This window comes from Megalobrama amblycephala, linkage group LG1 (assembly GCF_018812025.1).
Source record: "Megalobrama amblycephala isolate DHTTF-2021 linkage group LG1, ASM1881202v1, whole genome shotgun sequence".
In the NCBI taxonomy this organism is placed as follows: domain Eukaryota; kingdom Metazoa; phylum Chordata; class Actinopteri; order Cypriniformes; family Xenocyprididae; genus Megalobrama; species Megalobrama amblycephala.
The window spans coordinates 23381119-23408411 of NC_063044.1; the positions used below are offsets into that span (position 1 = coordinate 23381119).

At 36.8% G+C, this 27293-nt stretch overlaps 2 protein-coding genes across 21 annotated transcripts in view; one reads left to right on the plus strand and one right to left on the minus strand.

Annotated features, from left to right (window-relative positions):
* LOC125243964 (NACHT, LRR and PYD domains-containing protein 12-like) overlaps window positions 1-27293 on the minus strand; it is a 283026-nt gene that overhangs the window by 63954 nt on the left and 191779 nt on the right. For 4 of the 9 annotated variants that reach the window (XR_007179189.1, XM_048153898.1, XM_048153868.1 and 1 more), the window contains exons 1-3: window positions 24328-24458; window positions 23618-23768; window positions 1489-3408 (exon numbers count right to left, since the gene is read on the minus strand). The exons of 4 other annotated variants lie outside the window; for them this stretch is intronic. Coding sequence is in view for 4 of the 5 variants with exons in the window: in XM_048153898.1 (XP_048009855.1) it covers window positions 1489-3408; window positions 23618-23748 (2051 nt within the window). In the remaining variant the exon portion in view is untranslated. Of the gene's footprint in view, window positions 1-1488; window positions 3409-23617; window positions 23769-24327; window positions 24459-27293 lie in introns of those variants that run through there. One more of the 9 variants, XM_048153861.1, reaches the window with a different exon arrangement.
* LOC125244799 lies at window positions 4680-23611 on the plus strand. 12 transcript variants are annotated; one of them, XM_048155116.1, is made up of 13 exons: window positions 4723-4939; window positions 5513-5549; window positions 8958-8983; window positions 11876-11953; window positions 12260-12371; window positions 13071-13196; window positions 14184-14240; window positions 14327-14359; window positions 14597-14656; window positions 15654-15701; window positions 16056-16396; window positions 21470-21564; window positions 22351-23606. In XM_048155116.1, exons 3-11 carry the CDS (start codon window positions 8969-8971, stop codon window positions 16235-16237), a joined length of 711 nt encoding a protein of 236 aa, XP_048011073.1. In that variant the 5' UTR covers window positions 4723-4939; window positions 5513-5549; window positions 8958-8968; the 3' UTR covers window positions 16238-16396; window positions 21470-21564; window positions 22351-23606. The 12 variants fall into 12 exon arrangements, with proteins under 12 accessions (XP_048011026.1, XP_048011073.1, XP_048011062.1 ...); XM_048155105.1 differs by lacking the exon at window positions 4723-4939 and having other exon boundaries at window positions 4952-5549; XM_048155094.1 differs by lacking the exons at window positions 4723-4939; window positions 5513-5549 and adding an exon at window positions 5892-6604 and having other exon boundaries at window positions 8958-11953; window positions 16056-16240; window positions 16374-16396; window positions 22351-23609.

A 27293-nucleotide genomic window follows, 5' to 3' on the forward strand; every position in this document is an offset into this window, starting at 1 on the left:
TCATTTAAAGCAACTAAACCAATGTATATTTGACATGTGAGGCTTAATGCTATAGAAAAGCAATAAAAGTTTTTCAGAAAGAGTGTTTTCAGATTGTTTGTGTTGATATAACAATATGGCATGCAGTCGCTTCAAATAATGGCATAAAGCTATTCAAAACATCATTCAGTGTAAATTGTGATCATTGTAATTAATAATCAATTTTTGTCATAATCATGCAGCCCTACAAAAACATTAATAATTCTGATAACCTGCAATTCTAATGTAAAACATTTGCTGTTTTGTTTGTACAATTACTCCAGTGAACTAGCTGTTGTTGTGTTTGTATTAATTGTGATGAACACAATAAAGAGTTGGTTCATGTGGGCTTTTCTTCTTTCTTTTTACTGAGTTATTCTGAAAACTCAGTGAAATTTACATCACAGTTTAGAGTTCTCTAGAATGAGTGGCCAACTAGTGCTTATTCCTGGGTTTACCATCATTATAAAGATGCCTGTCACTGCAAAAAGAATATTTGATGGAACCAAGCTGCCAAAATGACTCTTTTCTACTTTCTCCTGATCACTTCTGGAAACAGAACAGTAGTGGTGAGCAATGAGGAGACAAGGAGAGCGACGCAATGACATCAGCCAATCAAAACAGAGAGACGCAGTGACATCAGCCAATCAAAACAGAGAGACGCAGTGACATCAGCCAATCAAAACTGAGAGACGCAATGACATCAGCCAATCAAAACAGACGTCATTTATCATAAACCGAGCGTTTCTGACAGACGGTCACAATGAGGCTGGAGATATTGACTAATTCATGTACGTGTGTGACCTGTTGAAATGTAAGTTACATCTTTTATTTTTGACATTTAATGTGGTCTCAATGCTGTCAGAGTAAATATGTTTAGAAAACTAGAGCTTTATCACTCATAATATTCCCATTCACAGTAATCCACCTTCTCTATCGTTTCATTTATTTATGGCATAATCACACCTCTTTAAATATATAATAATCTAAAACACTGGCTAGTGCTGTACAGTAAAAAGTAAGCACACTTCAAGCAAAGCCGTCACTGTAATAGTTCACTGTAACAGTCGACAAATAGCTGAACATTAAGCATTTATGATGAATAATTACTGAAGATTAAATGTCATAATGATATATTATTATTGCTATTAATATTAGCAGTAATTTATGTCATTTTATCTTCATTCACAAGTGAAAATGTCTCAATTCCAGCTTTACTGATCAATGGTGTCGACCGTCCCTTTGCGCCACCTGGTGGTGATTTCACCAACGAGTTTCACACGTGACTGGGTTGTGTTTACCCGCGGCGGTAACAGGCATTTTAGTGACTATCTACTGTATTAAAGAGGCGTGTCGTGAGCCTTTACAATCCTGTTATTGAGGAGAAAATCTCTCATTTAGGAACATTTATTTTAAAGGTATCAGATTCATTATTAAATATGATACTTTAGTCAATGATTAAACACTCACAGAGCTTTTCTGCAGTTGATCACAGCTGGTATCAGTCTTCTTCTCCCCTCATCTGATGTGTTGTATTTCATGGGGTTCAGCTCATCCAGCGGCTCCTCTGACATCTGAATCATGTAGTAGATTGTTGAGCAGTGAGACGGAGAGAGTTTCTTCTTTGAGTGTTTGTCTGATTTCACAAACTCCTGAATCTCTCTGGACAGAGACTGATCTTTGACTTCCAGCAGACAGAGGAACAGATTGATGGACGTTTCAGTGGAGAGAACTCTATATTCATCTTTGATCATCTTTTTAATATACTGTGTGATTTCTCTGATGCTCTCTGAGCTGTTCTCTGTGTGTGTCAGTAGATCCTGTAAGACTCTCTGATTGGACTCCAGTGAGACGCCCAGCAGGAACCGCAGGAACAGATCCAGTTGTCCATTCTCACTCCTGAGGGCTTTATTTACTGCTGATGTTAGTAGAGAATACAGAGAGTCTTTATAAGATCTGTAAACTCTGAGTTCATCCAGTGGTTTCTTGTTCTTGATCACATGGTAGTAAAACACATAGAAAGCAGCGAGAAACTCCTGAAAGCTCAGATGAATGAAGCTGTAGACTTTCCTCTGATGAATCACAGATTCCTCCTTAAAGATCTCAGTGCAAATCCCAGAATACACTGAGGCGTCAGTGACGTCTATGCCGCTCTCTCTCAGGTCCTCCTCATAGAACATCACATTGCCCTTCATCAGCTGATTGAAAGCCACTTCAGCAAGTTTCACAATCACTTCTCTGTTGGACTGCAGCAGTTTCTCTGGATCTCTCTCTTCATACTTCTGATTCCTCATGTTGATCTGAATCAGCAGGAAGTGGATGTACATTTCAGTCAGAGTTTGAGGGATTTCTGCACTCAGATCTTCTTTCAGGAGCTTCTGAAGCACAGTGGATGAGATCCAGCAGAAGACGGGTATGTGGCACATGATGTGGAGGCTTCTTGCTCTTCTGATGTGTGAGATGATTCTGCTGGCTTGATGCTTGTCACTGATTCTCTTCCTGAAATATTCCTCCTTCTGAGGCTCATTGAATCCCTGAATCTCTGTCAGACGGTTGATGTATTTGGAGGGGATCTGATTGGATGCTGCTGGTCTGGAGGTGATCCAGATGAGAGCAGAGGGAAGCAGCTCTCCTGTCATGAGATTTGACATCAACACACCCACTGATGAAGTCTCAGTCACTTCAGAAACTTTCTCTGACATCAACACACCCACTGATGAAGTCTCAGTCACATCAGAAACTGATGAAGACTCGGTCACATCAGAAACTTTCTGAGCGTTTGAAAACATCAGTGCGATTCTGCTTTCATCCAGACCATCAAAGATGAACACAACTTTACACTCCTCATAAATCTTTGAGTCCAGATCTTGAAGTTCAGGATGAAAGTCCAGCAGAAGTCTGTGAAGACTGTACTGATGATCTCGGATCAAGTTCAGCTCTCGAAATGGAAGCACAAACATGAAATCTACATCCTGATTGGTTTTTCCCTCAGCCCAGTCCAGAATGAACTTCTGCACAGAGACGGTTTTTCCGATTCCAGCGATGCCTTTAGTAAGAACAGTCTTGATCTGGTGTTTCTCCTCACATCCTGGTTCAGCTGAGGCTTTAAAGATGTCATTGCAGTAGATTGGAGTATCTTGTGAGTGTTGTGTTCTGGCTGTTTTCTCCATCTGGAAAACCTCATGTTCTTCATTCACTCCTTCACTCTCTCCCTCTATGATGTAGAGCTGTGTGTAGATCCTGTTCAGGAGGGTTTCATTCTCCTGGAGGTTCAGTCCCTCAAATAATCTCTCATACTTGTTCTTCATGCTGGTTTTGAGCTGGTCTTTGACTCTCTGGAGTTCATCATCTACTGCTTGAGGAGAATCCTGGTCTCCAGTCTGATCATCTCTGATTGGAAACAAAATACAAACATAAAAACATGTTCATCAATAAATCATGCAAGGAACAGCAACACATTTAAGAGAGAGGTGTCAGTTTAACAGACTCCTGTTATATTCCACATATTTACATTAAACTTTAACATATTTTCTGGAATTTAAGTCACATTTTCTATCATCTGAAATGTGCTGCATCTTATATTTGTCTGTTTTGGACTCTTATGTAGAAGTTTTGGTCTCTCAGATTCCTGTCCTAGTTTTGTCTTCATTACTTGGACTTTAAAAGACACTTAATATTCAGAAATATTATTTGATGTGACGGCACTGAAACTATCAGAAGAGAACAAAACATGAACTGAACAGCTGAATAATGACACGACTGTCTTCTGTAGACCCAGCTAACAAGGAACGTTCCCAGAACATTCACTAACGTTCTTTAAAAGTTGTGTGAATGTTAGTACAAAACGTTATTAAAATAATGTTTTTAGAACGTCCTTATAATGTTATTAACGTTCTTTTAACTATTAGAGAAAACGTTCTTAGAACAACGTTCTCGGAACGTCCTTACAATGTTATTAGTACTTTCTGAATGTTGTCATAATGTTACCATAAAACGTTCTGGGAACAACGTTCTTGCAACATCTTTAGGACGTTATTTGTACTTGATGAACGTTCTCATAATGTTGAGAGAAAACGTTATTAGAACAACATTCTCAGAACGTCCTTATAATGTTATTAGTACTTTCTGAATGTTGTCATAATGTTATCATAAAACGTTCTGGGAACAACGTTCTTGCAACATCTTTAGGACGTTATTTGTACTTGATGAACGTTCTCATAATGTTGAGAGAAACTTGAGGGATGCAATGAAAAATTAGCAAATGTGTCTTTCCTTAACTATTTCTTCTTATGTATACACACACACTTTAATAAACAGATTTTGCCATACTAGCAGTATTATAGTTTTCATTAATATTTTGAATTCAATTTAATTTTTTTACATTTTCTGCTTTCATTATAATTTTGTAGTTTTTGCCATTTTTATAACTTTTTGTTGTTTTTATTAATTTTTATTTCAGTTCAGTACATCAGGTTAATTAAACAAAATAACTGGTTAATTTCAATTAAAAATAAGAAAAATGCAAGTTTTATTTTATGTCAGATAACCTTTATTTATTTCAAGTAATGGTTTCATGGTTTTAGTGTTTGTTAAATATAATATTGATAGTAAAATCTTTTTATTTTTAATATGCGTCAATAAAAATCCTTAGTATTTCCAATTCCTTCCTGTGATGGGGCATCCCAGACAGAAGCTACAATAGTTTACTTTAAATTAAATTAAATATAATTTAAATTTAAATTAGATTAAATAAGTTTGTGTAACCAAATAATAACCGGAGTGGTAATTGGACACATTGAGTGACTTTTACTCATACACGAAATGCACCGGGAATCTTATTTTGAAATGTCTATGCTTTATTGTTGCAGGCTGCGCAATATCCAATCGAAGGCAGTTGATTAGTCATCAGTGAAGAAACCCGGTGAGAACAGATTGCGCGCTCACTGACATAATTCTCTGTCATAAACAACAAAGTGCAGATATGATGTATGTAAGAAATTCATTTATGCGATGCAGACAGATTAATTGAATATAACGGGTGTTTTTGTCTATTTGGTACTATTTGAGAGAGAGCCGCGAAAACCCTTGATTTCGCGCCGTGCAGTCACGTGGTTCATTTAGCACCAATCAGCGCTGTCAATCATTTTGAATGGGTTTAAGTAGGATATAGACCTAGAATACAGCAAAATAATAACGCGCACAGTGTGAATCATATCGTATTGATTACTACTTTGACGACATTTACAGTAGCATATATTTTTATTATTAATATTACGATTGAATTAAAATTATTTTGACATTTATAGACGCAATATTTTTAGAAAAGGTAATAACGGAATAAGGAACAGCAGAGAGACTACATTTCACTTTAGTGCAGGTTGACTGTGAGATGTTTACAGTTGAAAAATGTTTTCATTATTTGGAATAAAAGTTTAAGTTATGTTGTGAGAGTGGCATTGTTGAGTTTTATGACATTCTTTTTTCTCTGTTTCAGAATACTGTTTCATGAACATTCCTTACTGCATTTTGAGGTAAGAGTTTAATTAGTAACATGGCCATGCTTTTAAAAAAAAAAATGCATATTTGAGTTGTTGATAAAAAAAAATGACCAGGATCATAGAAACTATTAAAATAAAAACTATGTTTTGTTAATACCACAAATAATTAAGACTTTTTGACATAACTCGGCCTCAAGAAAAATACATTCTTGAGATAAATTCCTAACATTATATTCTACATATTTATTAAATATATAATTAATATTTAACATACAAAGAAGTAATGCATTTTTTTCATGTTTCCAAAAAATGTGGAACATTTAAACATTTTTACAAATAAAAATTGCAAAGCGCACAGTGAAACCAAAAATCTTATACAGGGTGTCCGCGGGATCTTAAAAAGTATTAAAAGTTGATGAATCCATTTTGGGAAAATTAAGGCCCTTAAAAGGTATTAAAAAGTCTTAATCACGATTTTATGAGGTATTAAATTTTGTTCAAGCTTTGTCAAAAGAGTTTGACTCCAAAAAGTATTCATGAATATATTTATTTTCATCCCCATAATAACTATTAAAAAACAACGGCATGCTCGGTCAGAGATTGGCTCAGGGTGCGCGCGCCGTCTACGGGTGACGTCACGTATTTTGCGAAATGCGCGGTTAGGTGATGTCTGATGTGTCGCCCTCCACACGTCGTGAAACAGACTCCGAAATGGGGAAATGTAAATTTGCGGACTCCTGGTTGGAGAAGGATGAATTTAAACAATGGCTGAAGCCTGTAGCTGAAAACAACCGTGAGGCTTACTGTACATATTGTAAAAAGAAGATCAACGCTGTCAAGTCCCACATGTACGGTGCTAGCCACAAGGCCGCCGTTGGCCGCAGATAGCAGTCGCAGCTGTCCATCGCCAGTTTCTGTGCTCCAACAGCGACACCAATACCTAACACGACAGCTGAACTTGTCAAAACAGCTACGACAGCGACCTCTGCCCCATCATCGGCCGACATCAGGGTGGCTATGGGCGGCACATCGACAATGCACACGGAGGTTATCTGGTGTCTCAATACTGCAGTGAAAAATACTGTCTGGTATGTTCTTATTGTTGTTATGCTTTCGTAAATCTGAACAACAAATAGTTGAATTTCTAATAATTATTTACATAACATAGTACAATTTAATAGTTAAAGGTTTGTTGCTGATCAGAACTTGAAGTGCGATGAGGTCTTAAAATATTTTGAGAAGGTCTTCAAAAAGTCTTAAAAAGGTATTGATATTAACTTCAGGATTCCTGCATATACCCTGTTATAACACCTTAATGATTACAGCTTCACTGATTTCCAATAGCAGAGCAGATAAAGAATATTCTTAACTATATGAACAAAGTTCGATTTCATTTTTTTTTTTTTTTTTTTTGTTATATCTTCCTACCTTATGTTTTAAAATGTCTTTCTGGCATTGACTGAAATAACACCCACAGCCATAGTAGCCTAATAAACATTTTGCAACCTATGTTACTCTGTCATTTTTCTTTGACCACACTGTGCACCTGCTGATCACTGATACATGCTGTTCTTAATCACAAATGAGCTACAAATACAAATTTGTTTAATCCAAAATTACTTATTTAGAAATAGCATGTGGTATTTATTTGGCTAATATTTACAAAACAAGAATTTAAGAAAACACCATTAGCAGATTAACAGGTTTATTTCAGTTAAATTGCATTCAATTTGATCAATTAATAAAAGAACTGAAATCAATAGTTGAGTTGCTGCTTATCATCATGGGACAACTGTTCAAAACGACAACTGCACAAAAATTATAAAGTGTTACGACACCAGTTTAAGCATAAATTCGCGCCACTAAATTATATTTATTTATATAAAAAATCCACTCTACGCGCATGTCCGGGAAAAGCTCCGCCCAATGAAACCGAAAAAAATCTCAGAAATATCTTGTCGCCATTTTATGAGGGTTGCGGTGGATTGGTTGATGGTAGGTCCAGGTGATCTTTTAAATATCTTTGATTACTTCGATGCTTGTCTCAGAATACCAATCTAAATGTATGGCATATTGTAGATGAAAATCATTTGCACTATATGCCATACATTTACCAGCGTTCAAACTGCATCGCAAACTTGTGTGGTTGGAACAACAGCTCTTGAGCTGTGGTTAGAAGTTTCTTGTTTTTATGGCATGTGCACTTAATAAATCGTTATCTTGAGCAAAATAAGCAAGCTGAAATTAATTGTACAATGTATATGTTTTATTTCGAATATATACAAATGTCATTTACATATTTTAGTTTGTCAAGTGATTTAAACCACCGTTTTTGAATAGTGCGCAGTCTGCGCAAGTGCTCTAGGCCTATGGTGCGGTCGATCGCGATACCAGTCAATCGCAAAGACAATGCTGGTAGATCGCACACAATTATAATAAATGCTTTTGTTCCATTTTAATAAAAAGAAATATAACGATGCCCTTTTTTATCCTTTTAGTTTCTGTCTGACTTGCATTTGACTAATACATTTTTACCAGGCAAGATTTTTGTTTATTCAGTTGCCATGACAACTAGCCGGAGAACAGAGCGCGAAGTCGGCTTCCTCCAAATATGCACGAAACAAACAGCCGTCTCTGAAGTGAGCGTGCACGTATTGAGCAGACGATTTTCATGAACACATCCACGATCTCTTTCATGTTCTGTATTTTCGCACATAGATCTTTGTTAGTGATAATTAAGGAAGTCGGGAAAAGCATCCTCCTCCTTGTACTTAATAATGAACTGCTTGAACAGCCGACCATCGCACGTGCTCCGTCAGTGTTGATTGACACCAGTTTAGACATTGGCAGCTGTGTTTTGTCGACAAATATTATGTAAAACTGTCCGATTCTATTCAGTGCAAGTCATCAGAATAAGGTAAATGCCCTGGCTAATCTAATCTGTTGTGCTATAAGTATTTTAGTATTAAAATTGAAAATTGTTCAAATTGAATATCAACAATGAACATTTATTTTTATTTTCCTGAATTCCATGTAGAGATTCATGCAGTAGTAGCAACAAGCATTTGAAATTAAACTGTTTTTTGGGGGTGGGGTTGGTAGATCTCATTTAGTTGATCATTTTAAAAGTAGATCATCATGCAAAAAAGTGTGGGCACCCCTGGCCTATAGTATGTTTGTCTACAATAAATAAATCTATTGTACTGTCAAACATTTAATTTAATTTGTTGTTGTTCTATTCATCATATTGTTTGTAATTGCCTTCTTTGTTCTTATATTTGAGAGAGAGGAGAGAGGTACTTATATATTTAACATAATTGGTAGAGGACTAAGATTTATTTATAAAAATAAGATTATCTTGATATTGAGTGTAATGGCATTGACACAGAGCATTCAAAGGAGCACTGCATGTTAATAATTTCTCTTTATTCTCATCCACAGGAACACTGAAGATGGAATCTGAAATGGTATGTTGATGACTTCTTTGTTTCTTTATGTGAGTGAAGTTATTAGCCATGTCTGCAAAGCAGAAATACAACACACTCTGGAAAAGAGTGAAAAGAGATCAGGAGAAATCTCATGTAGAGGACATAGAGATACAAACGAGCTCTACTAGTCTGGAGCTCTTTAGTGAGCCCCTTCAGCAAACACAGCCCATTGAGGGAACACAGAGTGAATCTGAGAGTGATGTTGAAATGCAGGGGGCTCATGCAAATTATGATTCAAATTCTGATGATGCAGACTTAGATGACACACCATCTTTAGGAGTTAGACTTGCACAGTGGGCCAATGAATTTCAGGTCAAACATAATGCAGTGGATGGCCTTCTTAAAATTCTTGGTGAACATCACCCAGCGCTCCCAAAAACCGCAAGGACGTTGCTTGGAACATGTGAAAATGTGACCTTAGACACAAAATCTGGGATGCAGTACTACTACTTTGGATGTAAAGAACAGCTGTGTGGGTATTTAAAAATTTACCCCAGCGATGTTGTCACCCAGTTAGACTGTCTGGACATTTCTTTGAATATTGATGGTTTACCACTATTCAAAAGTAGCAATCAGTCACTGTGGCCAGTTTTGTGCAAAATCAATTTGGCTCCTTCCACTGTCTTTCCTCTTGCTCTCTGTTTTGGTGCGTCTAAGCCTACAAATCTCGATTTTTTTGACAGATGTAGCGCATGACCTCAGGGATATTTTGCTGGATGGGTTAGAGACTGACAGTGGTCTTTTACGAGTTCATCTGCGCTGTATCAGTTGTGATGCACCTGCAAAGGCACTTGTTAAATGCACAAAGCAATATTCAGGCTATTTTGGTTGTGATAAGTGCACACAGAAAGGCTTCTGGGATGGCAGGCGGGTTATATACCCAGAGACAACTAATCTTACTCTGAGAACAGATGTGTCTTTCCGCGAGCAGCTTCAGGAGGAGCACCACCGATCATCTGGGGTGTCTCCATTTTGCATGCTCCCATTAGACATGATTTAGCAATTTCCTGCAGATTACATGCATCAGTGCTGTCTTGGAGTGATGCGAAAACTGATTGTTTTGTGGTTGCGTGGAAATCTTAGAACCAGATTATCTTCTGGCCAAGTAAGGGAGATCAGTTCCAGGCTTCTTGGTTTGAGACCATTCATGCCAGACCTTTTTGCAAGGAAGCCACGTGGCCTAGAAGACATTGACCGGTGGAAAGCTACTGAACTGCGACAGTTTGCGCTTTACACAGGCAAAATTGTGCTGAAAGGTGTTCTCTCTGATGAACTCTATGAACATTTTATGCTGTTCACTGTGGCTTTGGCCATCCTAGTGTGCCCACAACTAGTGAAACAGTACACCTCTTTTGCATCAGATCTGTTGGTTCACTTTGTAGAGGAAGGCAGAAAGTTGTATGGGGATGAGTTCCTTGTGTACAATGTGCACTCTATGGTTCACCTTGCTTCTGATGCACATGCATACGGTGGGCTAGATGAGTGTAGTGCTTTTCCCTTTGAAAATTACCTGCACCAGCTGAAGAGGCTAGTACGCTCAGGTAGAAACCCTCTGTCACAAATTATAAGACGTCTTGGTGAAATTGACAAGCACAGAGAGGAACTGAATAACAAGCCTGCAGCTGTGTTGAAAACACAAAAACCAAACAATGTCTTTGTTCTCAGTGACTTACAGTGTTGTGAGGTCGTTTCTGTGGTAGATGCTACAGGGAAAGTGGATAGAATGGTGCTTTGTCGTGTTTATGACAACCCTGAGCCGCTATTCATGCAGCCTTGTGACTCCAGGTTAATTGGTGCTTATAAGGCCCAAGTGAGGCACACCAGAATGAAACAATTGTCTCAAAGGCTATTGGTCAGAAAGGCATTTTTAATTGCTGACTACTTTAACGATGTCTTTAATACCTTTCTGGACTTTGAATGATGGTAAATACATTGCTTTCTATGGAGGATTAAAAAAAACTTGGATTTCATCAAAAATATTCATTTGTGTTGTGAAGATGAAAAAAGAACTGACAGGGTTGGAATGACACAAGGGTGAGTAATTACTGACAAATTTCATTTTTTGGTGAATTAACCCTTTAAGCAGTGTTGTTTTGCAGTTTTCACCATGGTCACCATATTAGTGCATGAGAGATATTTAAGACCAATAGCAAGGTTGGTATGTTTAGCTAATAATAACCAAACAAAGATATGGTTTAGGTTTGTAGTGGAAAAAAACAACCTGACTCAAAGTGGAGACTGGTTGCTTTGTGTTAGGGGATGCTATGCCTCCATATTGTGTCAAAATCACATCTTGGTTTTGATTGGACTAGGTTTTCTCTTACTGTTTTTGGTCTGTTGCTCAAGCAAAACTGTCATGTGGCTTCAGAAGATTTGGGATAGTGTACACTTTAATGGAGTATTTTATGGTATTTTTTTTCCTCTTCTCCCCACCTTATTTTGTGGCTGAAAGCAGTCAGGAGTATTCTTCAAATTATCTATTTATATATAACATAGAAGAAGGTCATGAAGCATGAGGGATCTTAAATGATGATAATGTTTTTCAAAAATGTTTTGATTTTGTAATTACTTAATTGGTAAATGATGAATTGCGGAAATATGGTTTGTAAACTGTCAAGGGGACAGAATGCGAGGACTTGTCTGTATAACAGAATGTTAACCGAAGTTAATGTTAAGAGTGGAACATAGGTAGTATGCTATAAGGAACTAGGGCCATTGAGCTAAATACTTATGTATATATTTGTGTGTTTATGTGCAGTATCTGAGTTATCGAGGGTTTGGAGCCAAAGGGGTTTGAAGTGCAGAATCAGATCACTTCAATTGCGCTCATGCCCCTTTTGCTCCAAACCCTCAGTATGGTTTCTCTTTCAGAGATATGCAGTGATTAAGTTCCCCCAGGACAACACAGTTGATGTAGTGCCTTCCAACTGGCTTGAAGTAACAAAAGAGGTATTTTCAATTTGTAGTATATCCGAGTAGCTTAAAGGAATAGTTCACACAAAAATGAAAATTCTGTCATCATTTGTTCCAAACTTGTATAAATTTCTTTGTTTTGCTAAACACAAAGGAATATATTTTAAAGAATGTTTGTAACCAAACAGTTGTTTGGGACCATTGACTTCCATAGTAGGAAAAAAACATATTATGGAATTCAGTGGTGCCCCAACAGTTTTTGAGAACAACCTTTACTAAAACTAACTTTTTTTCAGCTACTGTCTATTTTGGAGGCTTGACATGTTGATCTGCTCTCAACAGGCTATATATTGCTACTGGCCAAGAAAAAACTTTACTGCCAAAGCAAAGAGAAGAGACACTCCAGATACTACCTTCTGGTCAAAACATGTTGCAGTGGTTATGGTGTATGCAGGTATTTAGCATGTATTTAAATCAGTTCACTTCAGAATTAAAATTTCCTGATAATTTAGTCTCCCCCATGTCATCCAAGATGTTTATGTCTTTCTTCAGTCGAAAAGAAATTATGGTTTGAGAAAAACATTTCTATAATTTTTCTCCATATAGTGGACTTCACTGGGCTTCAACGGGTTGAAGGTCCAAATGTCAGTTTCAGTGCAGCTTCAAAGAGCTCTACATGATCCCAGACGAGGAATAAGAGTCTTACGTAGCAAAACAATCTGTTATTTTCGAACTTTAAACTTTTTAACCACAAATGCTTGTTTTGCACTCTGCGATCCGACACACATTACATAATCATGTTGTAAAGGTCACACATGCAGAAGTACAGCGGTAGGGCAAAAAAAACCCCATCTCATTTTCTCCTCCAAATTTAAAATCATCAGAAATCATAGTTTTCCTTTTTTGTAAAGGCCGTTTGACTTAGTCTTAGTCTTTGACATTCACTTTGTAAACACTGGATCGGTACTTCCGATGGTTTCTCTAGATAAGACTCTTATTCCTCTTGATCATGTAGAGCTCTTTGAAGCTGCACTGAAACTGACATTTGGACCTTCAACCCGTTGAACCCCAGTGAAGTCCACTATATGGAGAAAAAGATATTTGGAAGAATGTTTGTATCCAAGGTGATCTTGCTATCTCGCTATCTTTCCAGATAGCTATGAGGAAGCCAGACTGAAGGCCAACCAGGCCACAGTGACATCAAACCTGGAGAGCGATGAGGAACCTTCACGGAGACCAGTACGACCTCCAGCTAGATATAGGAGACAGCTGGATAGTGGCAAATACTTTTATGAAAATTTGACAAAAGAGAATTGAAATAGTTTTTGTAAGGTTGATTTCACACTAAAACACCTAACATTAAAATAAAAACATAAAATTAAAAAAAAACAATTTATTAATGGTTATTTTTAGAACTCAAAGCAATTTTGTAAGCTTGTTGATTTGGTTCAGGAGGAAGTGTAAAAAGTGGTTGCTGCCAGTCTTACTCAGTGACTAACAATGCTGTCCTTTTTACACATACTAGTCCACTAGTCCTTTTTACACATACAGTTTCTACTGGTAAATGAACTAGGTGCACAAGATGGCACCGGTGAGCTGCGGCGACGCAACTCTGTGCATGGTTACTTCCGCTGGTGCCCTTCTGGTCTTAGCGACGCTTGTATTTGGTGCTGGAAGAAACTTAAATATGAAACTTGGCTAGATATAATAGATTTTTTTAATTAAAGAGAAGATGGTGGTCTATCAGAGATGAAAGAAATCCTTGTTATATTATTGTGTAACGTTACCTCTGTGTGGAAATTCAATGAGATACACAGAGATACGCGATCTTTGACTTTTAATCTTTCTCCTGTTGATTATGCGGTTCAGGCTCAGCAGAGATCCACGGATCTCTTTATCCACACAAAACACTCAAAGCACCGTTAATCTATTCTAACCCATGCATGCATGCATTTAAATGCCATTGGCTCATGTGATTGTACTATATATCTTTGTTGTTTTTAAGTGATATAACAGATTCTATAAACAACTATAGGAGATCATTTTCGGCTTTCCCCGGCACTCTGCACCAGCATAAAGCAAAACAGGAAGTGTATATGCGTACACTCACTGATCGAAAATCCAAAATGGCGGCCTCGTGCAACTAGTCCATTACCTTTAAGAGATCATGTGTGAACAGGCCCTTCATTCCAAAAATACTGGTAAAATGGTTCTGGCATTACTAATATAAGATGTTATAACACTACCATTGGATATTGTTAACTAGGTGATGATGAAGACTCCCCACCACCACCAAAGACACGCATTTTAAGCACACCTAAATGTGAGTTAATTGTTTAAAATCTTTTAGCTACCTCATTACATAACTGTGTTTAGTTTTCAATTTAAGAGTTTTTAATTTTGTTTCAGTTACCCCAAGAAAAGAATATTTTGGAGAAAGGTGTAAGTTTACTGGTTCTTTCTTGTTGGCAAACACAATCAGAGAAGACAGAGAATCCTTTGATAATACAGCATTGTCATGACATTTTTGTCACTTACTTAGCTTGTCAATAAATACTTATTTCAAGCTGTGGCAACCACCCAACAAAGTGAAAGCTACACCACCATTTATATTTTAATAATAAAAAAGCATCCCTGAATAATTGCCAGGAAACACATTTTTGGAATCTTGTTTTTCAGGTCATCTAAGTGTACAAGAACCAGAAACTGCCATGTCTGACAGGGAAACTCAACATGAAGGTGGGATAAAATATTTAAATGATTATAGAATGACTTGAATGACTATTGTGACTTGAAAATACGCATGTGCACCCCTGGAAAAAAGTTTAAGCTCAGAAAGTTTCTTCGCATTTAGCCCTATTATAGGCTATTCACATTCTTTACTGTGGTAAAGTAGAAAAAACACCGTAGGACAGAAACCTTTTTGCTTGCACGTCAATTTCTATTTAACACAGTTTGTGCTCGTTATTAGACTTTATAAGGCCCATCAAGTTTATTTGTATAGTGCGTTTCACACAAGTTGGTGATTTTTACTTTCGCTTTCTCTGACTGCACAAAATCAAACATAGCCTGAATGTCTTGCCCCTGCGGAGAATAAAATTTGTTCTTCAGACCTTTTACGACCTTTTATAAGTGTCAGTTGCTTGTAACATCAGGAGAAAACATGAAGATATTATTAAAGCGAAATGGTCTCTTTCCTGCTCGTGTCCCACATCCCTCTGAAATAATCCCTCTAATAACGGGACTTTGGCTATATGACGCATCTTTTGTGTGGGAATAAAAACCGGACCATCTTAGGACCAGCATAGGACCAGCTCAAACCAGCATACCAGCTTCAAAACCTACTTTACCAGCATATGCTCGTTTTTTTCAACAGTACAAAATGGATGTTTGAGTATTTATTTGTTTAATAGTAATTTATTTTATTTTTTTATTTTTATTTCAAAATTTATTTCATTGAGGTCACCTATAAATACACACAAACATACACACACGCTTCAAATCATATTTAATGTTTTTAAAATAGACTACATAAAAATAGTAAAATAGTTCCAACAGATTTTGCTGTGGTACTGAAATTGGTACCGAGAACCGTAAAATATTCATGGTATCGGTACCGACTACTGGAATTTTGGTACCGTGACAACACTACTTTAACCCATGGTAATATATTAGGAGCTTGTAAAAAAAAATATAATATATTCATAAACTTGATATTGTATTTTTTCTTTTTCAGCTGATGTGACTAAAGATGTTCCTGCATCAGCCGGGGAAACCAATTTGTGTGAGTACAAGTTATAAAAATATTTTCTTTCATTCAAAATACTGTATAAAGTTTAAATATAGCAATACTGTAACTTTCCTTTGCTGTCAATATTATATAATAAATCCATTGGCAGTCTAATGACAGCATTCATTAGCCTTCGAGAGACTAAACATGCTTGCCCATAAAACAACATTAATAAAATAACTATCCAAAACTGTCTCCTGTACATTTTGTACTCTGAAAAGTAAGTTTCAGAAATTTGAAACAATTTTCCAATTTGAAAAGTACATCAATTAAATGTAGATTTTTGACAGCCCAGTTCTTTTGAACACCTTCTCTTTTGCATGTTAACACATGAACTGCACATTTCAGACAACACTGAGCTGAAGAAAGTTGAACGAGCCATAATCGTTCGTCTCGACAAAATGGACCAGAGGATGTCGGCCATTGAAACTCTTCTAAGAAGTGTTGCTCAGCCGAGCGACATTTCTGAGTTTCTCATTAAACCTTGCCAGAGAGCCTGCAGGAACTGGAAGATTTGTGCTCAAAGTTGAAAGTTGAAAAATTGGAATATCGCATAAACGTTTGCAAATAAAGCACCTTTCCATCCCATTTGTTCAAGAGAACAAAATCATCTCTTCCTGGGAAGTTGCTCATGAAACAGACGAAACGCAATAAACGCTGTCAAAGACACTGAATACAGGAAAAAAACTGTAAGTAAATTTAACAGCAGATTATATGATTTGATCTACTATATTTTCCAAAACGCTACTTGTTTTTATTATTATTAGTAAATGAGATGTGACATATTTAATGTAATTTACTTCAAGCATGCAGAACTTTTGCAAAGTGCACATAAATATGCGCATGCACACAAAATAGCAACACAGCCTATTCATCATCAATCTAAAGTCAACCTAACATAGTAAAAGTAACTGGCTCAAAACCGTTGTACAATTTTTGCGCATATTAAAGGATTAGTTCACTTTTAAATAAACTTTTGCTGATAATTTACTCACCCCCATGTCATCCAAGATGTCCATGTCCTTCTTTATTCAGTCGAAAAGAAATTAAGGTTTTTGATGAAAACATTCCAGGATTTTTCTCCTTATAATGGGCTTGAATGGGCACCAGACGGTTCAAGGTCCAAATGACAGTTTCAATGCAGCTTCAAAGGGCTTTAAACGATACCAGACGATGAATAAGGGTCTTATCTAGTGAAACGATCGGTCATTTAAAAAAAAAAAAAAAAATTTAAGTTTTATAAGCACAAATGCTCGCCTTGCTCTGTTCTCGGATGCGCATTCGTGACGTCACGTAATACGCAATTACGTTGAAAAGGTCACGCATGACATAGGCGGAAGTACCAAGTCAGTGTTTACAACTTGAACGTGCAAATACTAAGTCAAACACCGTTTACAAAAAAGGTAAAACAACAATGTCGGACGAGGAGAAGATGAGTTTTTCACCCTGTCCTACCTTTTGAACCGGAATACACAGAGGAAGAAATTAGGCAGATGGAAGAGACTGCTGCGGCGACACACACCTCTCCAGCATCGGGCAGACGTGGTGGTGCACATGTGGCAAATGCCAACCATTGCCAACAGAGGAAGAATCTCAATGCTGCCACGACTGGACCATTTCAATCCCGCCATTAGAATCAGTCGGTGAGTCCCTGTTTCCATCTCGCTGCATTACCAGACAAAATGGATTTCCACCGTTACTAAGTAACAGCGTCGCACACCGGACGCGAAGCTCAGCACCGCGCCACGTCTTTAAAATTCGAACGCATTGTTTTCTATGAATGTACACACCGGCGGCGACATTCGGCGCCTGTCCACGGTGCCCAGCTACGACTCAAAATCCTGCCGCGCCACAGAGCGTCACGTACATTGTTTTACATTAAATGTATATTATATTTCTCTCAAATCGTCGTTAATGTACATACTGACTTCACCCTGTGCTGCAAGATACATTAGTTTTACACTTTAACAGCTTGAATAAAGTCTAAAAATGTATAAACATAGCCATTTTCCATGTACACTAACCTCAGTGCGAAATATTAAAGCATATGTAACGTTTCCCTGTTGACGTAAAACACTCCCATTGTGCAGCTCTTCTATCAGGAGTCGAGTCAAAATTGAGCTCGCGCGTATATAATGTGCGCGTCCGGTGTGCGACCCCCTTTAGAGGTGTTTTTGTTCTGATGGAGAAGGGTATGACAGTCTGATGGCACTGACAACACAGGATGGAAGAACCATTAGTTGTTTTACCTTTTTTGTAAACGGCGTTTGACTTACCGTGTGTCTCAGTCAGCTCCCTAGTTCAGTAGTCACGGCACTGATCAGGGAATCAGCCACATTCACTTTCATGATATATATATGATAGACACGACCTAGGGAACTAGGGAGCTGATTGAGACGCAGGGTTAGTATTTGCACATTCAAGTTGTAAACACCGACTCATACTTCCACCTATGTCAAGCGTGACCTTTTTAACGTAATTGCGTATTACGTGACGTCACGAACGCGCATCCCAGAACAGAGCAAGCGAGCATTTGTGCTTATAAAACGTAAACTTTTTAAATTTTTTTTAAATGACCGATCATTTCGCTAGATAAGACCCTTATTCATAGTCTGGTATCGTTTAAAGCCCTTTGAAGCTGCATTGAAACTGTCATTTGGACCTTGAACCGTCTGGTGCCCATTCAAGCCCATTATAAGGAGAAAAATCCTGGAATGTTTTCATCAAAAACCTTAATTTCTTTTCGACTGAAGAAAGAAGGACATGGACATCTTGGATGACATGGGGGTGAGTAAATTACCAGCAAAAGTTTATTTAAAAGTGAACTAATCCTTTAAGGACACTGTTTTAAATGGATGTTGGGGCACGAGTTTAGTATGAAGCCTCATTTACATAAATAATTCTTTAGCAAACAAATGTTACTTCACAAAGTTGAAAACATTTGGATTCTTTCCTGAATGAGGATTTTTTTTGGATTCAGTTGCTTTAAATAAATATTTATTTAATGCTAATGGTATTCAGAACAGAACAAGACTGTAGGCATGTGACGGTATCAGATTTTCATGTTGCGATAAATTGTTGAAGCTTTTATCACGGTATACGGTATTATCACAATATTGAAATAAGTTGCAAAAAAAAGTGTTGTCATAGTATAACAGGTTTTAAGAACTCTTTTTGTAATAACAAAAATAACTGAATGTTTAAATACAATAATACAATACACAAAAAATATATAGAGTCAAATTTTCAAACAGATTAAAGTGCAAAAGAATTAGGCTATAAAGAACAACAGGAAACACTTTACAATAAGGTCACATTATTTAATGCATTAACTAAGATTGAGCAACAGCTACATTTGTTACAGAAAGTAGTATTTTTTTGTTAATGTTAGTTACAACTGATCATTGTTAGTTTTATCTCAGGTCCATTAAATAAGTTCTTTTGATTTTAGTAATGTTATTAAACAGTAACTAAGAAATTAACATTAACTAAGAATAATTAATGCTTTATACGTATTTTTCATCGTCAGTTTGGTAATAATTAACATGTTAACCAATGAAGCCGTATTATGAGTTTTCAGTGATCTGGGGCCTCATGTATAAAACTTTACACCTATCATCCTACAAGTGTGTATGAATAAAAGCAAGATTTATAAAACCATGTGTACACTCTTTAAAATGCAGTCAGCATAAGATTGTGCACACATTCATGTCCACCCCATCTCCTCTCCCAAATAAACATACATGAAAATCCCTCACCTTTAGGCGAAATTCGCCGTTTTGAAACCAAAATAGGTGACCTACGTTAATCGTGTAGATTCGATGAGAATTTTTTTGGGGTGAGGGGGGGTATTTATATTCAGTGAACTGCGAACAGGTGTGCGTGCCAGAAGGGAGCGTGAGATTCAGTGAACTGCAAACTGCGTTTCAGTGAATTGCGAACAGGTGCGCGTACCAGAAAAGTTTCCCGCTCGATCCTCCTTCCACTCCCGCCGTTTGACTGATGAACAGTAGGCTACAGTAATCGCGGTACTTCTGACTCCTGAAGGTAAACAGCCTGGGCTCGATGTGGAAAGGTGAAATATTGTATTGAGTTAACCTAATCCTCTGGATTCGATGATCACACAGATCGCATGGATTATCTTAAAATACTTTTTACATTTATGTTCCCTCAGATAAGAGGAAGACATCATTCAGCCATGCAAATTATAAAATGCTCAAGTAATGCTGAACAATAAATCTTAATAAATTTGAAATCGCTATGGCTTAGTGATTATGAAAGTGCTGTGATTTGTGTATGACTGATCAGCTATTCGATAAGCGCGAGTCTGGAGAAACAGGCGTACATTTATTAATTCTCAGTGTTGAGCAACGTAGCCTGCATGTGTTACGTTATTGTGTTAATAATAACTAAAGTACCTAATTGTTACATATTTATTTTGTATGAAAACTTGCGCGTTAGTTACTTATGGATTAAAAAGTACCATTGTATCAGTGCTGCGCGAGCTCTCTCTCACAAACACGGACACGCGCACACAGACATAAGATAATTGTAAAACGAAAATTGACAGACTAAGTTTAAATGTTTTTTTCTGTCAAAATGTCAGAAAGCATTTTGTATTATCCATCCGTGTTTTTAAAATTAGTTAAATGACGGACGTTTTACTGTTAATTACATAACATTGTATTGGCTGTCAATCATGATGGAAGAGTAGACAAGTTAAGTTACAGCATGTCCACCATCTCTTGTGGGGGTTATGCATTAAGCTGTTTGTGGTGCCCTTAACACATTGTGCCTCATATACTGTAAATGTTAGACCCAGTGACAGGCTGGCATGAATTGGCTTGCATAATAGTAAGGAGGCCATAATAATTTTTGACTCATGGCTGAAGTTAAGTTTCCCCAGCTCTCCCCAGGTTGGCAAAAAAAGCATCTCAAAATGCATCAGATTGATGCTTTAAAATATGGAATATTTACATTTTTCTTACGGGGGAGCATGCCCCTGGACCCCCCTAGAGAGGTAATATCCTTCTCACCTTTTTCACCCCTGACCCGTTTTCATGCCTGAATAAAGCTTACAACACCTAAGTGAAAGTTTTCATTTAATTATTATCATTCTTTTTTCACTGGCTAAGTAGTAATTTAAATGGTGTTAAACAAATCAAACTTATGCAATTTTGACTATAATGTAAACATATAGAGGATGTTTTTATAAATTTGAATGGAAATAGATAGGCCTGATTAAATTATTGTCTGACTCAGCAAACTCAGCAAAGTCGCAGACGCATAACACACAATTACTTTCATTAAATGTAATGAGACCTTAGTAGCGCTGTTACCGCTCTCTCCTATAAAATGCACCTCATATTTATTGCTTTTGGTGACATAAACTTAATTAAATCTGCATATAGCCCAGGAACCGTAGATCGGATTTATCAGTTTTGCGAAAAGAGAGAAAACCTGCACTTAACCTTTTCACTGGCATTTTGTTTTCATAGTTAGACAGATATTGTGATGTATCATTATAGGATTGTCTTGCAATATATAGATTATCGTAGAATCGTGATATAATTGTTATTGTGAGGCATGTATCGTATTGTGAGGTACCCCATGAGTCCCAACCCTACTGTTTACCTGTATTTAGCAAATGTTAAATCGAGGTGTAAATAGGGATGTTAAAGTTAAAGATGTCATGACATATGGTCTTCACAACATTTTTACTGAAGTTCCACTAAACCAAGTTGTTGTAAATTTCTTTTTAGAGGCTTGTCAAAGGATGCATCCGAAGATGCCAGTTAAGGTGTTTGAGGAATGCATCGCAGAAACACTCAAGTATGCTCCTCATCGTGATTCAAGAGTGAGTAACATTCCAGAATTATTGCATGTTTTCTTTACCCTTTTTACCCTTAACATTTGGAAGCTACCTTTGAATCTTGTGTGATTTAATACTTAGGCCGGGTTCACACCGCACGCGTCAGCAGAGCGTAAGCAGTGCATATTTTTGTCGGTGCCCATGTTAACAGATGAGAGCGTTCACACCGCACACAGAGGCTGCACGGCAGTGCATTGCTGAGCAGAAGCAGCAGTGCCACGATCGTTTTGGCACTAACGCTCAATTAAAGTGAAAGTACACCTTGGACAAAATAAATATGATTTCACACAAAAAGTGCTCAAAATGCACAGAATAAGCATATCTAGAGTGTTTTAACAAGTTTTTAACAGAGTTTGCTGTCTTGTAAACATGTGCAATGGATAACACAAGGCTTTTATTTATTTTTATTTAATGTTTATATGCGCGTTGTACACGTTGCATGTTAAACTTTCAAGACTATCAAGTTTAAATGACCAACATATAAAAACAAATTTATAGCTGTCTTTGTAATGAAATGCTCTCTTTATGCAGCTTGGAGCTGCTGTGACGCTGCACAAACGCTTCCAGTGTGAATACTCTCTGCAGCTGCAGTTCACGCTCACGCGCCACTGACACTTGCGGTGTGAACCTGGCCTTATAGTTCACATTTATAGTACTTAAGTAGGCTTAATAACTTAAGGGTTAACTTGTATGGAGTAGCCACACTGTTATTATTGAATGCTTATGAAATAATAACAATTAGTAACATCAGTCAATCTGTTCACTTTACAGACGGAGCATGAAGAGACTGGAGCTTCTATTCTGGCATCCACCCCCACACACACTCCTGTTCACACTGATTAAGCTTACAAGCTTAAATGTTTTTAAATGAGTATTTGTTTCTATTGTTTCTCTAATTTGAAATGTTGTTATATTTTCAACTTTTTTAAGTGCAGTTACAGTTGGTTGTGTATGATTTTAATAAAAAAAAATAATAATGAATAAATGAATGGTTCAGGGACATTATTCTAACCATAACATAACATTTTAACATACATTTTTACGTTCTTGAAATGTTCCAGATAAACTTTGAGTGTTGTATTGTTAATAAAATTTAGTTGGAAAGAATGTTGCAGGAACATTATGCTAACCTTAAAATAATGTTTTGCTAACATTTAAAAAAACTGGACATTTTAACGTTCATGGAACGTTACAAATAAATGTTCTGGGAACGTATTGATGGTAAAATTTAGGTGGAAAGAACGTTGCAGGAATGTTATGCTAACCTTAAAATAACGTTTTGCTAACATTAAAAAAACTGGACATTTTAACGTTCTTGGAACGTTACAAATAAACGTTATGAGAACGTTGTATTGATGGTAAAATTTAGGTGGAAAGAACGTTGCAGGAACGTTTTGCTAACCTTAAAATAACGTTTTGCTAACATTTAAAAAAACTGGACATTTTAATGTTCTTGGAACGTTATAAATAAACGTTCTTGGAACGTTACAAATAAACCTTGGAACATTACAAATAAACGTTCTTGGAACGTTGTATTGATGGTAAAATTTTAGGTGGAAAGAACGTTGCAGGAATGTTATACTAATCTTAAGATAACGTTCCAGCAACGTTAAGCAAACTGGACATTTCCACGTTTGTAGAACATTTCAAATAACGTTCCCACAACCAAAACAGAACGTTAGGAAAACGTTCTCGGAACATAACTTTGTTTGCTGGGGAGCTGCTTTATAGTTGTAATAATAAAATATGACTTATGCACAGAGTTAACTTTTCTGTATTTTTCCCTCTCAACAATGTAATTTTTCACCCGTTGTGACTTACAGTCAGCTGTGATTTATTTTCTGGAAAATACTGTTACTGTTTCCATGACAACTCAAAATTCTGCTTTCTGCTCAGACCTGTACATATTTGAACATTTCATCATATTTATCTTGCTATATAAGTAAACACTGACATTGTATATTGATTTTCTTATAAATAAGTGTCTCAATCTAGTTTCACTACAGCAGGAAACTCACTAAATAATGGTGATAATCACCTGGGGTCAGAGGTCACTGTTCCATCACTGAAGTTAAGAGGAGGAGGCATGGATTGATTGCTCTTCAGAGACACACGGCTGGGATCTGGAGATGAAGATCTCTTTCTCTTCCTCGTCTCAAAGTCTGACATCTTCCCTGTATATGGAAACACTGGGAACATTACATTAATATTACATTTCTGCATTTAGCAGATGCTTTAAAGTAATTTACAGTGTGCTCATTTCAGCACATATCCCAGTGAACAACATGTGCTCTAAGAATGTCTTGATACTAAGTTAAGAAAACATTGTTTCTAAATATTCTTCTTAATAATGATCAAAATGTTTCTTAGTTAGATGAACACTAAAGGAATATTTCATTTGATCATTCTGTAAACATTAAGGGAATGTTACTTTTGAATGTTTTCTGAATGTCCTGATAAAGTAGAAGTTAAAAAGAGACATTCATCTAACATTTGACACTAACATAACTTTCATTATATCACCATCTAACAGATAACAAACCATCTATTAAAGTTACTGGAAAGACGTTTATTTATGAGTTTGAGAGAACATTAGTCTTGTTTTTCAGAATCAGCTGCTTCCATTTTATGGTCGTCAGTGTTTGTTGTCGTCAGTGAACAAGAGTGTGTCACGATCATATAAACACACAGAACAACATCATATAACAACATGACACGATATTAAATAAAGCTGATAACTGAACTTACCGTCAAACTCACTGATGTTCGTTCAGCACCGACACTTCAAGCTCGAGTCAAAACGAAACAGAAACAAACATATCGCAGTGTAGCGCTCAGATCCGTTGGAAAACAGAGTTGGGATACTCCCAATGACTCCCATAGGAACTTTGGAATGCGGAAGGAAAGCGTGTCGTGGAGCAGCCGATAGTTCCAAACACTGATAGTTCCAGCGCTGAACCCAATCATTTTCAGTGATTCTGAAGTTCGCTCGCTGGTAAATTGACGAAATTACTGCATTTGTATCATTTGAACCCATTACCTGATATATACACACACACATATACTGGTTTTTGTTAATTAAGAAGACTATTTTTTCAAACCAGTTTTTTGCAACACTAAACAGTCACCCCTTTCCACTTGTGCTAGAAAGATGTAATACATCTTTAAAAAATCCTATTTGAGCTATACAACACAAATCTCACTTCAAAATGTGAATAAACACATCAGAACTCAAAATACAAGAACCTGACACCATGCTGTATTAAGAGAACAAACCATAATAAGGTAATTAGCTCCGCCCATGACACAAATAGTAATTAACAGGGCCAACTTTAGTTGTCAGGACCATGGCCATACACACACACAAACATGTAAACTCTGTGTATTAAAGGGTCAAACATGGATAAATGGAACATTTAACAGACAAGTATTAGAGCAACATAATCCATACTATTTGTGAATAGAAATTAAAATTAATCTAGTTCTAGAAAAAAAAAAAAAGAGTTGTTATATTTCCTAATTAAACTTGGCTAAGATGATCCCTGTCCAGGAAACTACCCCATAATGTTTATGCATGTTTATAATGTACAACAAAAAAGATGTACAACAAACAAATAATGTACTATCAAAAAAGTTTGAATTGTTCGTAAAAAGAAAATTGCCCTTTTGGACTATATATAGTCTATTACAGTACTTTCTTGCTTTCGGACCGCCAGTCGCAGCCGTTTTGTGGAGAGCTGAATGAGAAGAGTGCATTGCAGTAGAGAGCAGATTAAAGTCAAGGCAGTAAACAGGGTAAACAGCATTGAGGTAAACAAAAGCCTCCTAAGTGAAAACTCTGTAACACTAAAGATGACTTGCTGGTGGCTCATGATGACTCGATGGCCCTACTGTTTAAGTTGATTTTCAATAAAGCAGAGTTGATTTTTCGCTTCTGCGTCCTCTATGTTTGCAAAATGCTCAGGTAAGCCACGGGCTAGTTGGTTAAATTTACCCAGCAAGGATTTTTGCTTATACTAAACTAAATTTAAGGTTTGTTTTTCAGCAAAACCACAATGTACAGTCAGATCACAACACCTGATATATAGTTTATGGCACGATTTGCGTGAAATATGATTGCCTACATGTGTATACTCTTTAAAAAAATAATTAAAACTGGATTGAAGTGTGATCCAGTGACGTACGAAGTGCGGAACTTTCCATTTTAGAGGCCACCTATCATAGTTTCTGCCTCCACGTTTTAAATTACCACTTTATTTTCTGTGAACAGCACTTTTCAGGAATGAACGGAGGTAAGAAATTTAAGACCTGGATAAATTTAATTTAAGACCTAGGACTTAAAAAAAAAAAAAAAAACCTTTTTAAAAAACTTAAACTTCACTTTCTGAATTTTAGACTTTTCAGTATTTACAGTTCCCGCGGAGTCTTAAAAAGAAAATGTCACATCACATGGCATGGCAAAGTGATTGAAAGCAATGAGACAGAGGAGCAATCTGAATTATAGCGCTGTAGAGATACTGGACCCTTGGGCCAGACCTCACCAGACACACCTCACATGGCTGTAATCACAAGTGTATAAAGGAATTAGTTTATAAAGGATGTAGATGAGTACAATCAGGAGAGAGGAAAGACAGTCTTCAGTTCCCTTTGTGAAATGTTTTAATGAAGATGAAAATGCTCCGGTTTCAAAATCAATGTGGATATTTAAATAAAACAATTCCGGTAAATCCACAGGCAGACAGCAACAAAACTGCAGGTATAACAAAAACCGGACAGAAAATGAGAACTAAAGAGGAGCTTAAATGGTAACTGATTAGTGGCTGGAAAAGGACAAAAAAGGAACACCGGAAACAGAACTTAACAGGCAAACTAAACCAAATTAGAACTAAATGGACTGTGTGGAGATGACATCACTGGTGGACAATTCATCACATTTCCATATTATAGCTAGGATTATTTTTTCTTTTCAAAGTCACACCACGATTTCTTACGAAGTCTCTTATGTTTAGAATAGAGCGACCAGCCAGAGCAGGATCTTCTGCCTCCTTGCATTGCTGGCATTCAATCATAGTGGCCAGTTTTCCTTTTTTGACGTGTTCGCCAAAATGTCTCATGACCGCGGCAACCCTTTATGGGAGACCATTGATGCTTTTTTGCTTCCTAGCACTTTCCAGAGGAACTAGAAAAAGACAAAGAAATCAATGAAAACAAACTCAACTTTTAAACTAGATAAACCTTCACACTGACTCCACCAAAAGATGTTTCTCTACAGGTGCAGCATCAGCATAGTGTTCTTCACATCATCTCCACACTTTGACTACTATCCAACTGCCATAAGCAGAATCTTGACTCATCACTTAACGTTCCTCAGTGTTCATGTTCGAGCCCATGTGTTGCCAAACCAGCCCAAATGGGCATGTTATTACAGTTTTTGGTGACAGAATGAAAAACCATTTTTACCTTGTCTTAGTCAAGTCAAGTCACATTTATTTATATAGCCCCTTTTACAATGCAAATTGTGTCAAAGCAGCTTTACAGTCACAGTTGGTGAAAATTGTAAATTCAAAAAAAGTAAATTCAATATTGATTAATTATTGATTTAAAGGGATACTCCACCGTTTTTTCATATTAAACTATGTTATTCCCTTAACTAAGACGAGTTGATACATACCTCTCTCGTCTCAGTGCGTGCACTAAATCGCTCTGTCTTGCGG